The sequence below is a fragment of the Odocoileus virginianus genome, chromosome 16, assembly GCF_023699985.2.
Source record: "Odocoileus virginianus isolate 20LAN1187 ecotype Illinois chromosome 16, Ovbor_1.2, whole genome shotgun sequence".
Lineage (NCBI taxonomy): Eukaryota > Metazoa > Chordata > Mammalia > Artiodactyla > Cervidae > Odocoileus > Odocoileus virginianus.
Window position 1 is genome coordinate 6226886 of NC_069689.1, and position 21716 is coordinate 6248601.

A 21716-nucleotide genomic window follows, 5' to 3' on the forward strand; every position below is an offset into this window, starting at 1 on the left:
AACAGATCACCAGCCCGTTGGATGCATGAGACAAGTGCTCAGGGCTGGTGCACTGGGAAGACCCAGAGGGATGGGATGGGGAGGGAGGTGGGACGGGGGATGGGGATGGGGAACACATGTAATTCCATGGCTGATTCATGTCAATGTATGGCAAAAACCACTACAATATTGTAAAGTAATTAGCATCCAACTAGTAAAAATAAATGAAAAAAATAAATAAATGAAAAAAAAAAAATAAAGGTGTTTGTGTACTGTCTGGTCTTCCCTGGTGGCGCTAGTGGTAAAATACCCACCTGCCTGTGCAGGAGACATAAGAGAAGAGGGTTCAATACCTGGGTTGGGAAGATCCCTTGGAGGAGGGCATGGCAACACACTCCAGTGTTCTTGCCTGGAGAATCCCATGGACAGAGGAGCCTGATGAGCTACGGTCCATAGGGTCACAAAGAGTCAGATACGACTGAAGCAGCTTAGCACACACACAGTCATGTGCATACGTACTCATTGCATGTGTGCATGTGTGCTACGTGCACTGTCCTGGCCCTCACTTTGTAACTTGAGGTACATCCCAGGGTTGGTCTGGGACCCTGTACAGAGACACTTCCTGTCCTTCTCAGAGCTGTGCAGTCCTCCTTACACAGAGGACTGGTACTCTCTGGTCCGTGATACAAGTTACACCCTCCTCCCTAATGCATCATTTATCTTTTTTATTTCTGGTGGGTGTTTGACATGTAGGGATTTTTATGTTATGTAGTTAAATGCATCAACCTTTCCCTATTGCTCTGCAGTATGAATAACAGGACTGTTTCTCCATCTATAGATCACAGAGGAAGAATCTCTCTCTTTCTTATGTTTCCACTATTTGGAATTAATCTTGCTATAATTTGTGCAAACTGATATATGTTTTAACCTTTCCATGTGGCTATCCAGTTATATCAGCTTTTCCTTGCTGCTGTTTAGTCACATCCAACTCTTTGCAACCTCATGGACTATAGCCCATCAGGCTCCTCTGTCCATGGGATTCTCCAGGCGAGAATACTGGAGTGGGTTGCCATGCCCTCCTCCAGGGGATGTTCCCGACCCAGGGATTGAACCCTGGTCTTCTGCATTCAGGCAGATTCTTTCCTGCAATGATTTTAAATGGTAGCTGACAAATGGTCTTTCTCTGAATGCGTAGACTCCCTTCCACTGGTCAGTCAGTTCACCCAGCATCACTGCACAGCTTTGATAATCAGTTCAGTTCAGTCGCTCAGTCGTGTCTGACTCTGCGACTCCATGGACTGCAGCACGCCAGGCTTTCCTGTCCATTACCAATTTCCGGAGCTTGCTCAGACTCCTGCCCATCAAGTTGGTAATGCCATCCAACCATCTCATCCTCTGTCATCCCCTTCTCCTCCCGCTTTCATTCTTTCCCAGCATCAGGGTCTTATCCAGTGAGTCAGTTCTTTGCATCAGTTAGCCAAAGCATTGGCTTTCTCTATAGTCCAACTCTCACATCCATATATGACTCCTGGAAAAACCATAGCTTTGACTAGACGGACCATTGTTGGCAAAGTTGGCAGAAAGCAAAGAAGAACTAAAGAGCCTCTTGATGAAAGTGAAACAGGAGAGTGAAAAAGTTGGCTTAAAACTCAACATGCAGAAAACAGATCATGGCATCCGTTCCCATCACTTCATGGCAAATAGATGGGGAAACAATGGAAATAGTGAGAGACTTTATTTTTTTGGGTGGGGGCTCCAAAATCACTGCAGATGGTGACTGCAGCCATGAAATTAAAAGATGCTTTCTCCTTGGAAGAAAAGCTATGACCAATCTAGACAGCATGTTAAAAGGCAGAGACATTACTGCCAACAAAAGTCCGTCTAGTCAAAGCTTTGATAATAGAGACTTTATAAACACTACAATATCCAGTAGGGTTACCCTTCCTCATTGTTCTGCTGTAGGGTGAGCCTCATTGTTTCATTAGCAATTCTGGCTTAGTTGTTCTGCTGAATGGACTGTATAATCAATTTGCCTGACTTCTAGGAAACAATGATGTGATTTTTTTAGTTGCTGTGATATTAAATTTATAGATAGATTAACTTTGGGAGAACTGACATCTTTGTGATGTTGAATCTTCTTGTGCAGGAACATAGCATATCTTCCCTCTTATTCAGACTTCTTCATGAGCATTTCACAGCTTTGTTTATATAGCCTTTAGACATTTCTTGTCAAGTTTCCAGTGACAGTGCTTACTTGCCTGTCTTGCTTTTGTAAATGTGGTCTTCAAATACATATTCCAGTTGTTGTCTTTGGTGTGTATGAACATTATTGACTTTGTGTACTTATTTTACAACCTGTGGGGTTTTTTTTTAATTAAGGTTTCTTTCTGTTTTGTGGGGGGTTGCTTGTTTTGCACAAGGCCTTGTGCTTTACTCACATATTAATATATCACATGCTTTACAAACAAGGAAGATTTAACCTCTTTGGGCTTCCCTGGTGGCTCAGTCGTAAAGAGCCCATCTACCAATGCAGGAGACGAGGGTTAGATCCCTGGGTCAGGAAGATCCCCTGGAGGAAGAAATGGCAATCCACTCCAGTGTTCTTATCGGGAGAATCCCATGGATAGAGGAGGCTGGCAAGCTGCAGTCCATGGGGTCACAGAGAGTCGGATATGACTTAGCTACTAAAGAGCAACTAACAACATTTCTAATAAACCTGGCAACACAGAAAATGACAATAGCAAAAGCAGTAAGCAGAGTTGTACTCATCCAGAAACAGTCATTCTTTCCTGTTGGGTGGCTGTAAATTCAGAAATCCCTTGATGCCTATACTGGTAAAGGCAGGAGCTATGGAGAAATGACACTGTGTATGTTTTAAACAGTTATTTTTATGTGAAATTAGCAGAAGCAGCACTGACGAGAGATCAAAGTTAGTTCTCAACTTGAAGTCAGTGCTTCTTTCTGAGAAGACACTCTTGTTTCTAGAGTGAAGGGGGAAAGCTGCCCACATCCCGAGACCCTGGTCACTGTCATTCATCTCCCCTCTTTCTCCCTGCACATGGTTTCTGTACTAATCTCACACTTTACCCCCGAGGCCATCGCTGTGATTTTCACTCCTGTCCGCTCCATTCCTCACTTTCCAAGCTATTTATTAGCTTGTATGGTGGCGCAGGTCTGTTCTCACCCTGGAATTGGATTCATCAGCTCTGACTCTGTCTCCTGTGATCATGTGCCCTCCAGATCAGCTCCAGTTGTCCTGGGGTTGGACTGATGCTCTGATTGGGGCCTAGGGTTCCGTGCGGTGCTGCAGGAGCTCCCATTTCTTGGTCTCTGTTTTCTGACTAGCTGTCAGGCTCTCTTGCAGTTTTTCTGGTCCTGTGTGTTTACCTGCACTGTGGCAGGGCCGTGTCTGTTGCAGGTGCACCTGCCAGCACTCCATGGTGATGCTCTGGCTTGTGGTTCTGGGCTCCCATGTGCTGACCAGTCGTGGTCCTCCACCAGCCTGCTCTCTACCCCCAGGAGAGGGTGGGGATGCCAGCAAGCCCAGGGCACCCCCACAAAGTCCCCAGGGTCGTATTTGCCTCCTCAAACCCAATGTACTGTCCCTTAGCCAAGCTGAGCAGCCCACCCCGCGAGGACTGGCCAGGCCTCCATCCTGGCCCCTCGGTCTCTGTGGAGCTCATGACTTGCAGGATGAGTCTCTATTCCAAAGGCTTTTCCATCGAGTAACTTGCAGTGTCGGGAGAATTCTCAGGATGCTGCCGACCTTCCTTCATCTCACAGCCACCGTGGAAGGTGAGGGAGGGAAGGGGTCAGGAGCCTTCAGAACCTCCTAATTGTCCTCTGTCCCTGATCCCCTCTCAGTTCAGACAGAATGCTGTGTCTCCATCTTCCTTTTTTGATTTGACCTCTTGAGACGTCTGCCCTGTAGGTTTCATGAGGAGCCAGGGGAGGGACTTGTGGGCCTATGTCCCACGGGGCAGACCTGGGGGGAGGGGTGTTTTCCTGGCACCTAGGTCACCTGCAGAAGCCAGGTGGACATCCATGGAGCGTCATTGTGCCAGGTTTACTGAGGGGTGAGGCTACTGTTTTCAACTCCTCACATTATCCTGTGTGACAGGCATTCCTACTGAACACCATGGATTGGTGAGTGGACTGAGCACAGAGGTTTGAACCCAGAGTCCTGGTCTAGAGCCTATGCTTTCTGCCTGACGCTGCCTCTGTGAGGAAGGGCAGGAGGGGACATTGGGCCATGAGGACAAAGTACCGTGGTGGTGATAATGACAGCCCCACAACATGTGAGCAGGCACTGGGACACAGGAGCTGAAGACATTCTTTACAGAATCACCGTGGGAACCATTCGTACGTCCAGGCTCAAATCCAGGACTTCTCTCCCATTGCATTTTCTGCTGCTGTAACACAGTGGGTCTTTGTAGAAATTGCTTCCTACTCTGTGCCAGGAACTGCCCCAGGTGCTTCATGTCTGTGTTGCTCACCTTCCTACTGACCCCAGGAAAGCTCTGACCCACTGTTACTGACGAGGAAAGGGGGTCAGAGAGAAAGGGGGTGACCCACTGAGTCAGCCAGCTGGTGGGGGCCCCTGGGTTGTGCTGTTTGAGGATGCTGCCTTGCCCAGGGAGATGTCACCAAGCTTCTACAGCTGAGATGTAAAGACTTCTCTGCTTTGCCTGTGACCAGCCTTCACCAGGAATGAACTTAGAAAAGGTGTCAAAACAGGTCAGTTCAGTTCAGTTGCTCAGTCATGTCCAACTCTTTGCGACCCCATGGACTACAGCATGCCAGGCTTGCCTGTCCATCACCAATCCCCGGAGCTTGCTCAAACTCATGTTCATTGAATCAGTGACGCCATCCAACCGTCTCATCCTCATCTCCTCCTGCCTTCAATCTTTCCCAGCATCAGGGTCTTTTCCAATGAGTTGAGTCTTCGTATAAGGTAGCCAAAGTATTGGAGTTTCAGCGTCAGCATCAGTTCTTCCAATGAATATTCAGGACTGATTTCCTTTAGGATTGACTGATTTGATCTTCTTGCAGTCCAAGACTCTTGAGAGTTTAGATAATAAACAGGTCCAGATTTCTGTTCGGGGGTAATTGTTGAGGTCCTAGTGTATATAAAAGAAGTTATCTGGAGACAGGAATCTTGGGGAAAGACATTTATTAGTATCCAACTGTTTGTCTCCCAGAAAAAATGACAGAAATACAGGAAAACTTTGTTGCTCATTAGTTGACATTTAACTCAATATATTGTTTCTCTTCTAAAACAGAAAACATAAAAGCTCCTTAGTGGATGTTGTGGGCTGCTGGGTTGGCCATAACAGAACACCACAGGAGGGGTCAGGGGTGGGGCTTACAGCAGGTACGGATTTTCTCAAAGTTCCTGTTGAGTTCCAGTGAGAGCCTGATTCCTGGCTTGCAGACAGCTGCCTTCCAGCCGAGTGGCCACATGGCCTGTCCTTGGTGCATGTGGGGAGGCCGTGCTCTTTGCTCTTCCCTCCTGTAAAGGCCACCAATTCTACAAGGTTAGGGCCTCCCCCTGTGACTTGTCTGAACTCAGTTACCTCCTGAAAGCCCTCTAGGCGCAGTCACAGTAGGGGTTAGAACTTCAACACAAGAATTTGAGCAGGACACAATTCATTCTGTAGCAACAAGCAAGTTGTTTTTTCCCTAAACATCATCTCTCCCTTTTATGTCTTTTTGCTGTGTTTATATTTCATGCAAATCTGGATTATAAAATCAGTGGGAAGAATCTGTGTCTCAATGTCTGACTTGCAGACCACCCAGCTTATTAATATCAATCTTTCATTGCCAAGTGATATTTCTTTTAATTTAATTTAATTTTTAATTGGAGGATAATTACTTTACAATATTGTGATGGTTTCTGCCATACATCAACATGAATGAACCATAGGTAAATGCATGTTCCCTCCCTGTTGTCACAGCACTGGCTGCCAAGTGATATTTCTGATGGAAGGTAGTGGGAGTGATAATTGGTGTTCAGATTATTTACTTATTTTTAAGTTTTTTTTGGATGTGTTCCATTTTTAAAGTCTTTATTGGATTTGTTACAATATTGTTCCTGTTTTATGTTCTGATTTCTTGGCAGTGAGGCACGTGGGATCTTATTAATAGCTCCCTGACCAGGATTCAAATTCACAACCCCTGCATTGGAACACAGAATCTCAACCACTGGACTGCCAAGGAAGTCCCTGTCCAGATTATTTAAATATTTGAGTATTTTATTCTAGTTTTATTTTATTCAACTATTCATAAATTCAAAATGGAATTTAATTTTATTCAGTATTTTACATGTTAGCTGAAAACCACATAGGATTAATTTTTACAAGGTGGCTGTTCAAATTTTCGCTTTATCTCATCAGGTAATCATCCTATATTTTTTGTAGAAAGAAAGGAAAGGGTGCCCTGTGTGGTTTTAGGGATGACATACATCTAATGTTCTCATTTAGTTACAGAAAGCTAGAGAGAACTCCACTACTCTTGCCTGGAAAATCCCATGGACAGAGGAGCCTGGTAGGCTGCAGTCCATGGGGTCGCGAAGAGTCAGACACGACTGAGTGACACTTTCACTTTTCACTTTCCTTCATTGGAGAAGGAAATGGCAACCCACTCCAGTGTTCTTGCCTGGAGAATCCCAGGGACGGCAGAGCCTAGTGGGCTGCCGTCTATGGGGTCACACAGAGTCGGACACGACTGAAGCGACTTAGCAGCAGCAGCAGCAGCAGAGAGAACTACTGCTTTAAACAGTTGGGTTCTCAGCAGATGGACTTAAAAATAAAAAATAGTATTTGCCATTTTTTTCCCTGTCAGTCTCAGGTCTTTTGATATAACTTGCTCTTGGGAAAAAATATCAGACAAGTATTTAAAACTCGCTGTGTGATCAGAAGGAAAAATCTATCTTTTCTGAAATGTGCTGAATTCAGAGTTAATTAGAAAGGAGACATTGTCACATGGTATTCTACACTTATTATATTTAGCTTTTCCAATGAAATAAGATACCTCCTTCATCAGCTATCTTGGTATTTTCCATCTTCCAGCCATACAGGATCACTGTTTCCTTTCATATTCAAGTGAGCAGGCTTCTGCCCTAAGACCCCAGATTTGGGGAGCCCTGTGTGCTCTTCAATCTTCAGTCACCATCTTCAATCACCAAGGATTGCTGTAGTCCTAGAGGTTTTCCTGGTTACCCTGCTTCCAGTTTCCTATTGCACTGAATGCTTAGGCTCCCTGAACCCTGGGCCTCCCACAACAGGCTGTATCCCACCACTTGCCCTAGGCCAGGTACCAATTTCTTCCCTGAAGCATCACTGGCCCAGATTGTGACAGCAGCTCAGAGTCCCTGCCATACTGCCTGGCAGTCCTGACACTCTCCCTGGGTCCCAGTGATCATCACATTGCCAAACCAGTTGTCGTCTGGATGGATGGATGGATGGATGGTTGGGTGGATGGGTTTTTGGATGCATGGAAGGTAGATTGTTGGATGGATGGATGGATGGATGGGTGAATTGTTGGATGGATGACTGAAAGGATGGATTGTTGGATGGATGGATGAAAGGATGGATGAGTGGATATGAAGTGTGGCATCATATTGGTGGGGAATCACCAGATGAAAGAGCTGAGCTGTCCTGCTGCTGCTATTAGGAAGATGAGTTAAAACTCTATGTTTTTGTATGAACAATCACCAAGATTATTATGGAAGAAGCAAGGTGTTGGACAGAATCCAGCAAACCCCTTTCCTGTCCATTTAAAACATATCTGTATAGATGAATATGTGTAGACACATAATCATCAGTGTTTTGTGGAAGGAGTCAAAAGACAGTGTTCATGATGGGAGTTTTAGAGACAGGGATTAGAATACAGATAATACAGTAGACCTTGCCTTTTCATTTAGTATTTTTCTGTGAAGCTTGAGTTCTCTAACCATGCTACTCATATTTTTCTTTTAAAACTTCAGAAGGGTTTTTTAGTGGCAAGATTATGGGCTACTTAGAGGATTTTTTCTTTGCAGTACTTGCCTCTAAAAGAATAAACAATTGCTATAAAAATTTTAAATAAAAGAAAATTTGGTTTAGCATAATTCAAGAAAAGCAGTGCTCATCTTTAGGGACTTCCTTGAAGCACTAAAAGGTCTTGATTCACCAATAAAGTTTAGATACTGTTCAGTATTTTCTATTTGATAAGCCAGAAAAACCTTTACTTATGTCCCTAAGATTTTTAGCAACAAAAGTCTCAGATAATCAGAGCACTTTGTTTCCCTGCTTTCCTATAATTTTACTATAATTTACAGTGTAACAGATTGACAGATAAATTCTTAGTAGTAAATGGGCAAAGTGTTAACAACTGTATATAAAGTTTTATGTCTGAGTCGGGCTCCAGGTGTTGCCCTGGACTCAGTGGTGGCATAGGTGTCAGTTGAACTCCAGCGCCCTGGGGATCCCTGTGGAAAGAGGACTTTTGAAGCCCTGGAATCTTTGTTTCACATTGTGTGTTTAAACTGTGTTTAACTATGTTGTGTGTTTAAACTGTAAACCTGGGTCTGTTATCCCTGGGTTTTTCCATTTTTGACGTTTGCTCATTATGTGTCGTCTTCATTCTCACACTGCAGATATCTGGTGTTATTCAGGGATTGCTAGAGGCTTCTTCTTCAATAAGAAAAGTGGAAAGACAAAAACAACTATTTCTCTGAAAACTGAAGAAAGCCATTTTATGACCAAGAAATGCATTTGATTACCAACACAAAAAAGAATTATGAAATTCTTCACGAGGAGCATTTCATCTATAATTTCATCTTAAAATTTGAGATGGACAGTCCGCATTCACAGACTTTTTAAAGTAGAGTGATCCTGGTTCAGGGAGCAGCAGGTTCTAATTTTATTTTTGGCATTTGGGATCTTCGTTCCCCAACCAGGGCTTGAACCCTCACCCCCTGCAGTGGAAGCAGAGTCTTAACTGCTGGACCTCCAGAAAAGTCCCTTATTATTATTATGGGTTTTTTTCTAGTCTTTCAACAGACCTACACAGTTCACTTACACTGAAGACAAGTAGGAATATATTCTATGGGAAGTTGATAAAGTTTAAGTCCATGAACAGGCAGACTACTTCATATTATATTTTCAAATGGATGAGGAGTTAATGAAGATCTCTCACCATAGCTTCAGAATGGGCGTATTTATAACCCTATCCTGCCAAAAATAACTACTTCCCATTTTTTTCTGCCAACCTTTTCAACGCCTTTCACAGAAAATGGGAAAAGGGAGCTGGTGCAAATAAGGGTGTTTTCCACAAGAAAGAAGGAAGGTTTTGGAATCTGAGCAGTTTGTATGCCTTGTCTGTTCTGGAACATTCTGTCTTGGAATGTTCCCTGTTTTTAGGTTTATTTCACATCTCATTCATTCTCTAAGCCAGTTGCACAACATTCCTTTCCAAATGCCACAGTTATAAAAGACTGGACTGGCTCCTTATGGTACACATGGTCGTTTGCTGAGGATCCCCAATATGGTTCTGGAGCTGAGCTCATGACCCAGCGGGCCTGATCCTGGGTTCTCTGGGGAAGGAGCAGACCAGTCTGAGCAGCCTCGGGGGCGGGGGTGGGGGTGGGGGTGCTTCTGTTTAGAGCCCTCTTGCTCCTACTTCACCCTGAACCTCCAAGAGTCTCCTCAACCCTCCTGGTTCCCTCCCCAGGGGCTGTGTTATCTTGCCCCCTCCACCCCCCCTGCTCCAGGGATAGAAGCCCTTGGCACTGGCTCTTTCTTTCTCTGCCCCCAGGGTAGCCTCTAAAAAGAAGGCAGAAAGAGTTCATTTTTAATGTTATTATTGTCCTTCATTTTTAATTTGCATTCGTGTGCAGTTATTTCAGTTTTTCAGAGTTGTATTATGTGTTCTGAACACATATTACTATCTGTTTTTCGGCTCATGCATGGAAATGCTTCATGTTTCTCAGGGATGGTTCCAACTAAAACTGGTCTTAGACTTTAGAGTCTCAGAATTTTTTCAGATGAACTTTGGGCATTCCTAAATTAAGAAAACATGTCTAAATGAAAATAGGTTTAAAAAGAAATTAAAATTAGTAACATTAGAAATAATTTTAAAAGGTAAATGAGCTACCATTGTCAGAAACCATTGTGAATCACTATAAACAACATACAAAGCAAAAGGGGTGGGTAGGGGCAGGGCTCACTGCATGGAGGACAGAGAGGAGGGAAATTTTATGTTTTGCATATAAATTACAATTAAGAGGGATGGGGTGGGGAGGGAGATGGGAGGGGGGATCGGGATGGGGAATACATGTAAATCCATGGCTGATTCATGTCAATGTATGGCAAAAACCACTACAATATTGTAAAGTAATTAGCCTCCAACTAATAAAAATAAATGAAAAAAAAAAAAACAAAAAAAATTACAATTAAGAAAGTATGGCTTTCTCAGCTTGGTAATCAAGTTGAAGAAATTGGAGAATATGAATTAGGGTATCCTTTAGAAAAAAATGATACCCGTGTACAACCTGGATCAAATTTCATATACATTTGTCTTTTGTGGCTAAGTATAATAACATTATGGACACAAATTTTGGATTAAATGCAGCCACGAAATTAAGAGATGCTTGTTCCTTGGAAGAAAACCTAGGATAAACCTAGACAGTGTATTAAAAAGCAGAGACCACTTTGCCAACAAAGGAGGTGAAACCAGTCAATCCTAAAGGAAATCAACCCTGAATATTCATTGGAAGGACTGATGCTGAAGCTGAAGCTCCAGTACTTTGGCTACCTGATGCAAAGAGCTGATTCACTAGAAAAGACCCTGATGCTGGGAAAGGTTGAGGTCATGAGCAGAAAGGGGCGACAGAGGTTGAGATGTTTGGATGGCATCATCACTCAGTGGACTTGAGTATGAGCAAACTCCGGGAGATAGCGAAGGATAGAGAAGCTTGGCTTGCTGTAGTCCATGGGGTCGAAGAGTTGGACACAACTGAGCAACTGAACAACAACAATAGAATCATAACATTTGGTGAGAGGAAAGACAATTTTGCTTCTTTCCAATCTTCAAAATTTTTCTTTCTTTTTTTCTATTGCACTGACTGTGACCTCAAATAAAATGAACAGACATGGGTATGGATAGAAGGTTTCTTTATTTTCACATCAGAGGAGACACTTTAAATATTTCACAATAAAGTGTGATGTCTAATGCAGACTGTAGTGACTGTTTAAGTTTCTGTTTCAAGACTGCTAAGGTTTGTGTTTGGTCAGTTTTTTTTTTTTTAAATCATGAATAGATACTAACTTTTCTCTTATGATTTTTTGCTGTCTTTTGAGATGACCACATGAGAGATCGCCTTTATTCTGTTAGTGTACTGAATTACCTGGATTTCAATTCTCATGTTGAATCTCGTGATTTTATGTCTTTTTAATTCAGGGGTTTTGATTATTTATTTATGAGGGGCTTTCATCTTGATTTTTCAAAATGTTCATGTCAGATTTTTATGTTAAGTTTATACTTTCTTCATAAAACACAATGGGAATAGTCCCCCATTTTCTTTTCTGGAAGTATTATCGTTCGTATTATTTCTGTTTTAAAGTTCAGTAGAATTCACTAAAGGCACCCAGATCTGGGATTTCCCTTGAGGGGAAGTTTCTTTTTTTTTTTTTTTTTTTTGAGGGGAAGTTTCAAATCACAGATTTATCTGCTCCCAGAACCAGTCAAACTCTTCTGTGTTTTTGTATCAATTTTGATTGGTTGTGCTTTTCTAGGAATTTCCCTTTCCATCTGTTTTCAAAGGTCTTGGCAAAGGTTGCAGTAATATTCTCTTGTTACCCTTTTCCTGTCTGCAGGGATGTGCCCTGCTGTTGTTCGCACCTTCGGGAGAGAACAGTGAGCTCATTCTGGGAGAGACTGGGGGCTGATGGAGGTCGCTGCCAGGGCAAGGGTACTGCTAGGACCATACTGACCACAGCCCCCACCTCACCCCTGGTCAGGCTTTGCCCATGGCCACTCCCTGGAAAAACCCAGCAGAAAGCCTTCTAACAAGAGAAACAGCTCCCAAAGACCCCTCTCCAACATGAGGGGTCTGGAGCTAAGATATCACAGCTTCATCACCAGCACACCTCCCACCTCGGGCTTCTCAGTGTCCTCAGGACCCCACCCCACCTGGAGGAGAATCCATCTCCCCACTCTGCTTCTTGTTCCTGGGGCGAGCTGAAAGTGTTTGGGCCCAGGCTCTTATCAAAATATCCCTTCTTCTGTTTTGAGAATCCTTATGAACAACTGTGTTATAATTTACATTATCACTGTCCATTAGGGCTTTAAAATAAATATTACAAAATGTGCTCTGTTCACTGTCTTCCCCTCCCATGGATCCTTGTTTGGTTGTGTTCTTTGGTGTGAGTGGCTGGAGTGTTTTCACAGCGGCCCCCTCAGAAGGCACACTCCCCACCGTGCACATCCTATAATCAATTCCTTTGTGCTGATATGATAATACTTTGCCTGGTAGAGAATTCTTAGGATAGAGTCCCATCTTTTCTCTAGTCAGTAACTGTGATTCCATTATTTACTAGTTTCCAAGACTGAAAGCAAGAAATGTGATGATAAGCTGATTATTTCTAGAAAGAATTTGTTGTTTTTGTCTGTGTGGATTCATGCTTATATGATTTTTGTCTTTTCTTGAAATTCAGAAAATCTGCCAGCATGTATCTAAAGTCTGCCTTTTCAGAACACTTTCAAGCAGAAAACCTGAATAGCTTCTTCTTTGATGTTGTTTGCTTCTTCTGTCATTTTTTTTCCTCCCCAAACTTGTAAATTATTTAAAATGTAAATTATTTACTTATTGTGCCTCCTGACTCTACCCTTCATAATTTGATATTTCATTTGTGATTTTCATTTCGTTAACTTTTTGTTCTGTATTATGTGATATGTCTTTCATTTGAGCCTCCTAAAATAGTAATTTGGTTTTCCGCAGGGAATATTCCCTTTTATGGTGCCTCTACTGAAGTTTTAAATGAAAAAAATCAAGCATTATTCTATTCTAGAAGCAGTTTGTTGTGCTCTAATAATATCTCCTTATGTGTTCTCATTATGTTTCCATTATATGGACTATTTGTTTCCTCCATTAGTTCTGCCCCATGGTAGCCATCTGTTCTAGAATTCAGCTCTCTCCTGCCTTCAAATCACTGTGCATCTTAGGAGTTTTCTTTGCCTGATCATTTTTTTTTTTTTTAATTTTATATATCCATTTATTTTTTTTTTATTTTTGGCTGTGATCTTGCTCCACTACCTGAGCTTCAGCAGCATCTCAAGCCTACATCTGAATGGCTACAGATCTCAGAGCCAGGTGGAGGGACTGGTACCTTGGGACTCCTACATCTACAGGTGTCAGTTGAGGTGCTCTGGAGCTGCTTTTAGCCTCAAGTGATATAAAAACGAATTCACAAAAGCTGAAACAACAAAAGTAGTTACTGTCTTAAAAGATAAACCCACAGGTGGACTGCTCTAGAGTTGGCTGGGTCGGCAGCCTGGCATAGTTTTCAAAATATGTGCAAGGAGCTGCCAGTGACAACCTTGTATTTTTAAAGTCCCGCCTCCCCCCCCAACTATGTAGTCATTTTCAATCCCAACCAGTCCTCACTTAACAAGCACCCTTGCTTTCTGCCACCTCTGATCCTAATTCTTGACCTCTTATGTAACCTCGTCTTTTTCTGTCTTTGTAAAACCTCCCTCATTTTGTTGTCTGGGGGAACACAATTCAAGTTTTTCTTGGATCTGTGTCTCCAGACTTGCGGTGCCAAAAAATCTCCAACAAACACCTCTTTACTTCCAGTAGGTCTCCATACTGGGAATTTTTGGTTAACATAGGTAACGATACCTCATTGAGTTCCATTCCTATGAAATAAGGCTCATTCTTCAGCACCCTGTTTTCCCTGGCAGAATGGGTTTAGAATTTGCTCAGTTTCAAGTGAGGGTAATCTACTCTCAGAAAGTTACAACAGGAAGAGGGGATTTTACTTGTTTCAGTAACTAGTTCTCCCCGGGAGTCTGACCCTGAACTCCCGATCTCGGGACTCAGACAGCAGCATGGGGATTGCTCCTCCATCTCTTAGGTCTCCTCTGAATTGGCTTGCACCTGAGACAGGTGACTCCCTAGCGAAGGCAAAGCTGGCTGGGCGTACATCACCCATCAGCTTGTTCACTAGGAGGAAAGAGAACCTGTGTGAACCCCTGAGAGGAAACTGCTTGGACTCCTGACCAGTAACTGAGCTGCGTGCAAGCAGAGAAGAGAGCCTCTGTGAGATGGGGAAGGACGGATACAGAAAAGAGGGCAGAAGCAAACAAATAAACAGCAACTTATTGGCCACTAATAAGACCTTATGTGTTTGTAACCTTTTAACCTAGTAAGCCTTGATGGTTTTCCTAAGTAAAAGACCCTGGGTGATTGGAGGATGCATATCTCTTGAAAAGAGTCCAAGAGGAGGCTTCTGGGCCAAATGGCTACCACACTTGAAAGATGCTGCCTCATTGAGCCCACCTCTCCACTCCCTTTCACCACCCATAGAAGGCTCTGTTGCCACTTAATCAATATATTCTTTCCTGAGGGACAAAGTGTTATTAGGTAGTCCTATCACATGATTTAACCAGGATGGATCTTAGTTACACGTGAGCACATACAAGGGGTTTCATTAAAAGCATAAAACTATCTGGATTGCTTTTCCTGCCATCTATGTGCTGACATAGCATCTGCCTACCCATCCACCCCAACTACTATGTTCACGTATTATGCTCCATCCACTTCCTTCCATTGGAAAAGGCAGAGAAACTGCTCATACATGGCGACTGCATGCTTTATCATTGCTTTTCATCCCCAAAAGTCCCTACCTGCTTTTCAAGTTGTGTTGGTTTCTGCTGTACAGTAATGTGAATCAGTCGTAAGTACACATATCTCCCCTCCATCATGAGCCTCCCTCCCACCCTTCCGTCTCACATCTGTAGGTGATCACAGAGCACTGAGCTGAGCTCCCTGTGTTATACAGCGGCTTCCCGCCAGGTATCTATTTTACCCATGGTGGTGTATATATGTCAGTGCATTGAAATATATATATTACCTACCTGCTTTTTGCACTAGGTTGAAGTCATAAAATTTAAAATCTTCTTCTATTTCTGTAAGAACTTCCACTGAATGGAGAATCTAGTAGATAATAGAGATGATTAGAGCTTCTTAGCAGGCATTTGCTACCAAGGAGATGAAATAAAGCAATTAATTACTTAGAGGCATCTAAAGAGCAGTACGTACTAGGCATTTCTTTGTTCAATGGACTTGAAATTTCAGCTAGCTTAGTTTTTGCCTCAAATAAAAAATTTGGGGGGGGGGTCAAGTAATAAAAATACTAAGTCATTAACATAAAGTGTTTGCACATGTTTTTCTTTTTTAACCACTTGTTCTTATTCCTCCACTGACTGAACAAAAAGTTATAAATACCATATTCACTTGAATTTGATGAATTTCCTTACAACTTGAATGTGTGTAACTTCTGAGGCATGATGTCACAATGAAGTTAAAGTTCACTGAAAGTATATTTTTCATTTATCTCCCAGTCAAGAAAATCAACATTGAATTCCACTTTTTTTTTTTTTTGAATTCCACTTTTTAAAAGAAAATTAATAGCACCTTGGTAATTTTTTTCCAGACTTTTCCTGATTTCTGTGTACATGTGCTTCACTGCAGTAAACCTCTTTCTACATACAGCTTTGACAGCCCCCAAATACCGTTGGCCCTCCATAGCCACAGGTTCCGCACCTGTGGATTCAAACAACTGCAGATCGAAAATATGAGAAAAAAGAAAAATCCATAAAGTGCCAAAAAATAAAAGCTTAAATTTGCTGAGTGCTGGCAACTATTTACATAGCAGTTAAATTGTACTTATAACTGTTTGCCTAGCATTTATATCATATAGATTTTAAAATAATCTAGAGGTGTTTGCTGACATGCATATGGAGATTCTATGCCATTTTGTATAAGGGCCTTGAGCATCTAAGTATTTTCATATCTGAAGGGGTTCTGGCACCAGTTGCCAGAAGCCAAAGGAGGACTGTTTTAACATAAAATCCCTGAAGGAAACACAGGCCCTGTGCTAGGTGTTTGCCAAACCTCTCACTCTTAGTCCCCTGAAGCCTGGACTAGTAGTCTCATCTTGTTGACTTGGAAACAGAAGGGAGTGTCAGCAGCTTTCCCTCTAATCTAAGTCCATCTGACTCCTGAGCCTTTATTTTTCAAGGTCCTGGTATCTGTGTTCTCTGTGTGCTCAGCATATATTTGAAAGCAGTCTCTGGAAGCGGGCTGCCAGCCTTAGTTCAGATCCACAGCTTCAACTTCCTTGATACAGGTCCTTGCTACAGTTATCATTATTCTGTGTGCCTCAGTTTCTTCATCTGTATGAAAAGGTCATAAAAGCATAGGCCTCGCAGGGCTGTTGTGGAGATTAAATGAGGTAATACCTAGACTACTTAGAAGGTTTGATCCAAGGTTACCTTTGTGGTGATCATTAGCTGCTGCTGTTTATATTTCTTATTACTGTTAGTGTTATTACTACCACCCTCATCACAACAGCTTCCAGTGTCAGCCTGAAGTGGAATATGGCCTGGTTGATGTCTCCCTGCAGTGTGTAAAACATCACCCTAATCCTATTAATTTACGTCTCTATTTTCCAGACACTGTGTAGAGAGGTGTTTTAAGACTTAAAACTGGTATTTTTTTCATCCATTCTGAGTATGACAATCTGCTATTTGGGTGAAGATGTTGGTAATGGACACTGCTGATTTTCACAGTCACAGGGGTCGCTAGACCTGTGGGATTACTGGGTAACTGAAGTAACTTGAGCAAGACAAAACACTAAAAAATGCCCCAGCCTAGCTGTTGACAATGGCTTTCCTCTTATTTCCCATTTCTGTCACCTCTTGGTAGATTTTTTTAAACTTGAGATACAATTGATCTTTCTGAAGGGACCTTTTGCAGGATTTTCAACTGTAGGAGGTTTCTTTGCACTTGAGTTTAAATTTTAATTTGCAAGGAAACTGAAGCAGATGGATTGTCCCATTGTAAAAAAAAAAGAGTGATGATACATTTGTTTTTCTTAGCAGGCTTCTGCCATTAAGATTGATGCTTGGGGATATATTGTTAGATCTTGTGTGGAACAGAAAGTTATTACTCATAGTTTACCAGATTTTAGCATACTTGCATCACAACACAGAATATCATTTTACATTTAGTATTGCTTTTCCAGTGCCATTATCAGATTGCATTTTCATAGTAAATTACAACAAAATTTTATGCTACCAACATTTAATGAAATTTTAATAAGGTTGTGTTTTGATGTTATTATTCAAATAATGTGTTGTGAATTGCTTTCCTTTGAATATATTTGCATTAAAGAGAAACTCAACTTGATTTGGTTCTTTGAAGAGTTTACCCGCTTTCTGGTAGCTTTAAGAAGACAAAGAGGGAAATTAAGTTTCGCCTTTGCAAGTCAATAAATAGAGAAGGAACACATTTGCTAGGATCTGTGGATGTAATGGCAGCAGATTACAGATGGTTTGAGTTAATGAAATGACTCACGTTGGCTACTAAAGCGGCACAATTAAAAATATAAAGTGGACATTTCACAGATTATGAGGGGTGATAACCTGGAGTTCTCCCTTTCTCATTGATCTCTAAGGCTAGAGACTCACATGTTAGCAATTCTTGGTCAGAGATGCCCCAAATTAAATGGTAGTCTCTTAAGACCGACTTCTCTGTTGGTATCATTCTTTTAGCCATTTCTGCCAAATTTGTGGTTGTGAGCCCAAGGCACATGCTTTCCATGAGCACGTGCTTCCAAGAGATAAAACTCCCCGGACCAAGCAAAAACCCTCCACTTATTGTGCTTTCTGGGGTGACTCTGCCATAGCTATCCGGCTGACAGAGTTGATTACACAGAGTATCAATGCTGAAAGGTGGAGACAGGGAGAGCCCTGCTTGCGAGACGAGGCTGTGTTTACCATTGTTTCTAAACAGACTTGGGCTTTAGAGAAAGTAACTGGTGGAAAATGGTAAGAAGGGGCTGGCGAAGGCAAACTAGTAGTCCTTGGGGTCTTTTAATTCTCTTTACGCCCAGTTTTGTGTGGAAAGAAATTGCTCTTACTTCCTTTCCACGCTCTTCGCCGTATTTTTCTCCCACATTCATCCTGGGAGTTTCCTTCACCTACAGCCCTGATTTCAGAGCTCTCGACACTCAAATTTCTACAGCCCTGGCCTGGGTGCGATCCTGAGCCAAGCCGCACACTCGCTCAGGAGCTCTGCTTCCTGTTCGCCATCTGCAGGGTTTGGTAATAAGGACGACACTTAATCATAATAAAACCCGCAAGGCTGCTAGGAGTACCGGCTTTTTACCACCGCCTCCCGCGGCCGCTGACCAGACGGGAGCGACCCCTAGACGCGGCGCGGCCTCGATGACGCAACGCGCAGCCTCCGTGACGCAAGCACGCAGCTTCTGCGCCACAACCACTTCTCCCGGCCCGCCCACGGCTACCCGGACTAACGGCTCACCGACCCTCAATCCCTGCCACCGCCGCCGGTTACCGGAGTCCGCGCTGTCGGGGTCCCACCGCCGCGACATGTCGCAAAAGCCGAAGAACCGGGGCCGCCCCAGCTCCCAGCTCGAACGGGAGCCGGGTGGCGGCGGCGAGGAGGCCCCGAGCACGTCTCGCGGGCCGGGCGGCGCCGCGTCGCAGCGGCTGGCCCAGGCCTCCCCCGCCCCGGGGCCGCGCTCGCAGAAGCAGCTGGAGCTGAAAGTGGCAGAACTGGTGCAGTTCTTGTTGATCAAGGACCAGAGGAAGATCCCGATCCGCCGCACCGACATCCTGCGGCACGTGGTTGGCGACTACAGGGACGTGCTCCCAGAGCTGCTGCGGCGGGCGGCCGAGCGCCTAGAGTACGTATTCGGGTACCGGCTGGTGGAGCTGGAGCCGCGCAGCAACACTTACATTCTGGTCAACACGCTGGAACCGGTGGAAGAGGACGCGGAGGTGCGCGGTGACCAGGGCACGCCCACCACTGGGCTGCTCATGATTGTGCTGGGGCTCATCTTCATGAAAGGCAATAGCATCAAGGAGACCGAGGTCTGGGACTTCCTGCGGCGCCTCGGGGTACACCCCGCCAAGAAGCATCTCATCTTCGGGGACCCCAAGAAGCTCATCACCGAGGACTTCGTGCGGCAGCGATACCTGGATTACCGGCGCATCCCGCACACGGACCCCGTGGACTACGAGCTCCAGTGGGGCCCGCGCACCAACCTGGAGACCAGCAAGATGAAGGTGCTCAAGTTCGTGGCTAAAGTCCACAACCAGGACCCCAAGGACTGGCCGGCGCAGTACTGCGAGGCTTTGGCGGACGAGGAGGCCAGGGCCAGACCCCAGCCCGCGGGCCCGAGTCCAGCCACTGCCCCTGCCCCTTCTTCCCCAACCGCTGCTCTTGTCTCTTGAAATCTGAGACACCACAGGGCCCGCTCCCTCCCCGGGGGAAGGGCTGGAGGTGGGAAGGAGCATCTTGCTTGCTTAAATGCGTGGTAGTTCCAGGACGTGTTTGCAAACTTTTCTTCTTGTAATGTTTTAAGTCATTTTGATTCTAAAATTTCATTTAGAGGGTGACTTGTTTTGTTTTGATTTGCTTCAGTGTCTGTGTTTTTTTGGTGTAAAGATCTTGCTAGCTTTATAAAGCGAATTGGAAAACTTCCTACCCTGATCTGGAAATGCCAAGGAAATATAAGCGAACTGGCCCTTGTCCGGCCTCTGGACTGCCCCACTCTGTAAAGGAAAAGTCTTTGTAAATTGAAAACGAAAATGTAATTCCCTATATACCCTTTTACTTTTAATGCAGCTATCATCTGTTTTCTATGTATATAAGCATTTTGAGTCATTCTATGCGTATTGCAGTTTTTCCAAATAATTTTTTACATTGATAATTACTGTGCTGTGTGGCTGACCATTTTGTTCAATTTTTTTCACTACTATAGTTACAATAAATACTGTATTTTTGAAGCAATTTAGCATTGTGCATTTATTTTAACGCTAAATCATGAGAAATAAATTTCATGATTGAAAACCTGCATCGTAAGGGAAAAAGAAAGCAATTTTTGCTACATATCATTGAGGTAAATAGTGTTTTGTTGAAGTTGCTTTACCTATATGTGTGACATATTGGATCATGATGTAAAATATGTTTCTGTGGGTCATAGAAAAGTTGATAAAAGTCTTAGTGATTAACCATGCCTATTTGGGAATCAGACTATCTGGGTTCAGAGTCTGCCTAACTTACAAATTTAAGTAGATTAATTGTTGTACACAGACCTTTCCTCACCTATAAAATGGGTTGATGCTGCCTGTTACCGTGTATGGTAGTGTGATAATTAGGTATGGAAGTTTATGTAAAGTTATGGGCACAAATTTGTTTAAATTTGGCTTTTTTTTCCTTGGCCTAGGACTGTTAAGTTTTTTTCTTTTTAACATTTTCTTTCATTCTCTTGTAAGTCATGACTGTTCTTCTAGTCCGACTCTACTGTGTGGTTTATGGAAAAACATAGCTCACCATGGATCCCACATAAATAGAGCAGAAAGTAAGATCCACCCAGGCTTGGAGGGGGTATCTGCAGTGTAGTGAACAGGATATGGGGTTTTGAGGTTGTCTGACATCTCAGGACAGTACAGAACCCACCTGCCAATGCGGGAGACTTGGGTTCAGTCCCTGGGTTGGGAAAGTCCCCTGGAGAAGGGACTAGCAGTCCACTCTAGTATTCTTGCCTGGGAAATCCCAATTCTAGCTTGGTGGGCTACAGTCAATGAAGTAGCAAAGAGTCGGACACGGCTCATCAACTAAACAGCAGCAGCCTGAGTGAACCTGAAAGTGAAAGTGCACGTCGCTCAGTCGTGTCCACCTCTTTGCGGCACCGTGGACTATACAGTCCTTGGAATTCTCCAGGCCAGATTACTGGAGTGGGTAGCCTTTCCCTTCTCCAGGGGATCTTCCCAACCCAGGGATTGAACCCAGGTCTCCCACATTGCTTTTGGATTCTTTACCAGCTGAGCCACAAGGGAAGCCCAGGAATACTGAAGTGGGTAGCCTATCCCTTATCCAGGGCAATCTTCCCAACCAGTAATCGAACTGGAGTCTCCTGCATTGCAGGTGGATTCTTTACCAGCTGAGCTATCAGGGAAGCCCCGAGTGAACCTGAGGCAAAACCCATTTGACCTGCTTTGGTCATGTAACAGGAGAAAGTATTTCTGCTGTGTTAGGACACCAAGATTCTGGAGTTATTTGTAACCTGTCCTATCCTGAATGATTCAGAAGTTGAGGAAGCTAATACTGGGGACATTGGAAAGAAGTGTGATATAATGGAAAAGCATTTGGTGAAAGCCCTTTTTGTAGCGACTTGAGCAGGTTGTGCACCTACTGAACCCAATGACACTGAAGTTAAACAGTACATTGGTAGCAGAAGTGTTGGTGGCTGTGGCTACATTTAGGAAAACAAACAGGAAAGAGATGAACTCAGAAAATATTTGACTGGTTTGTATCCAGGAATGAACAGAATACAGAAGTATGCTGATATGTAACTGCATCTGAACGCCCAATTGGTAAATAAAACAGAAGGCTAATTAAATCACATTCTCAGGCAAAAGTCAAATCTGTGTTATAG

The 21716-nt window shown here is 43.5% G+C and overlaps 2 protein-coding genes and 1 long non-coding RNA gene across 5 annotated transcripts in view; 2 read left to right on the plus strand and 1 right to left on the minus strand.

Annotated features, from left to right (window-relative positions):
• ENTREP2 (endosomal transmembrane epsin interactor 2) overlaps window positions 1–21716 on the plus strand; it is a 240305-nt gene that overhangs the window by 157054 nt on the left and 61535 nt on the right. The gene's annotated exons all lie outside the window — the stretch shown is intronic.
• On the minus strand, window positions 5136–18462 carry LOC139038661 (uncharacterized). Its single transcript, XR_011491695.1, has 3 exons — window positions 18171–18462; window positions 15103–15181; window positions 5136–5491 (listed from the first exon to the last, which is right to left on the minus strand). It is a non-coding gene; the product is annotated as an uncharacterized lncRNA (long non-coding RNA).
• NSMCE3 (NSE3 homolog, SMC5-SMC6 complex component) lies at window positions 18463–20068 on the plus strand. Its single transcript, XM_020873344.2, has one exon. The coding sequence runs from the start codon at window positions 18478–18480 to the stop codon at window positions 19507–19509; it is 1032 nt and encodes a 343-aa protein (XP_020729003.2). The 5' UTR covers window positions 18463–18477; the 3' UTR covers window positions 19510–20068.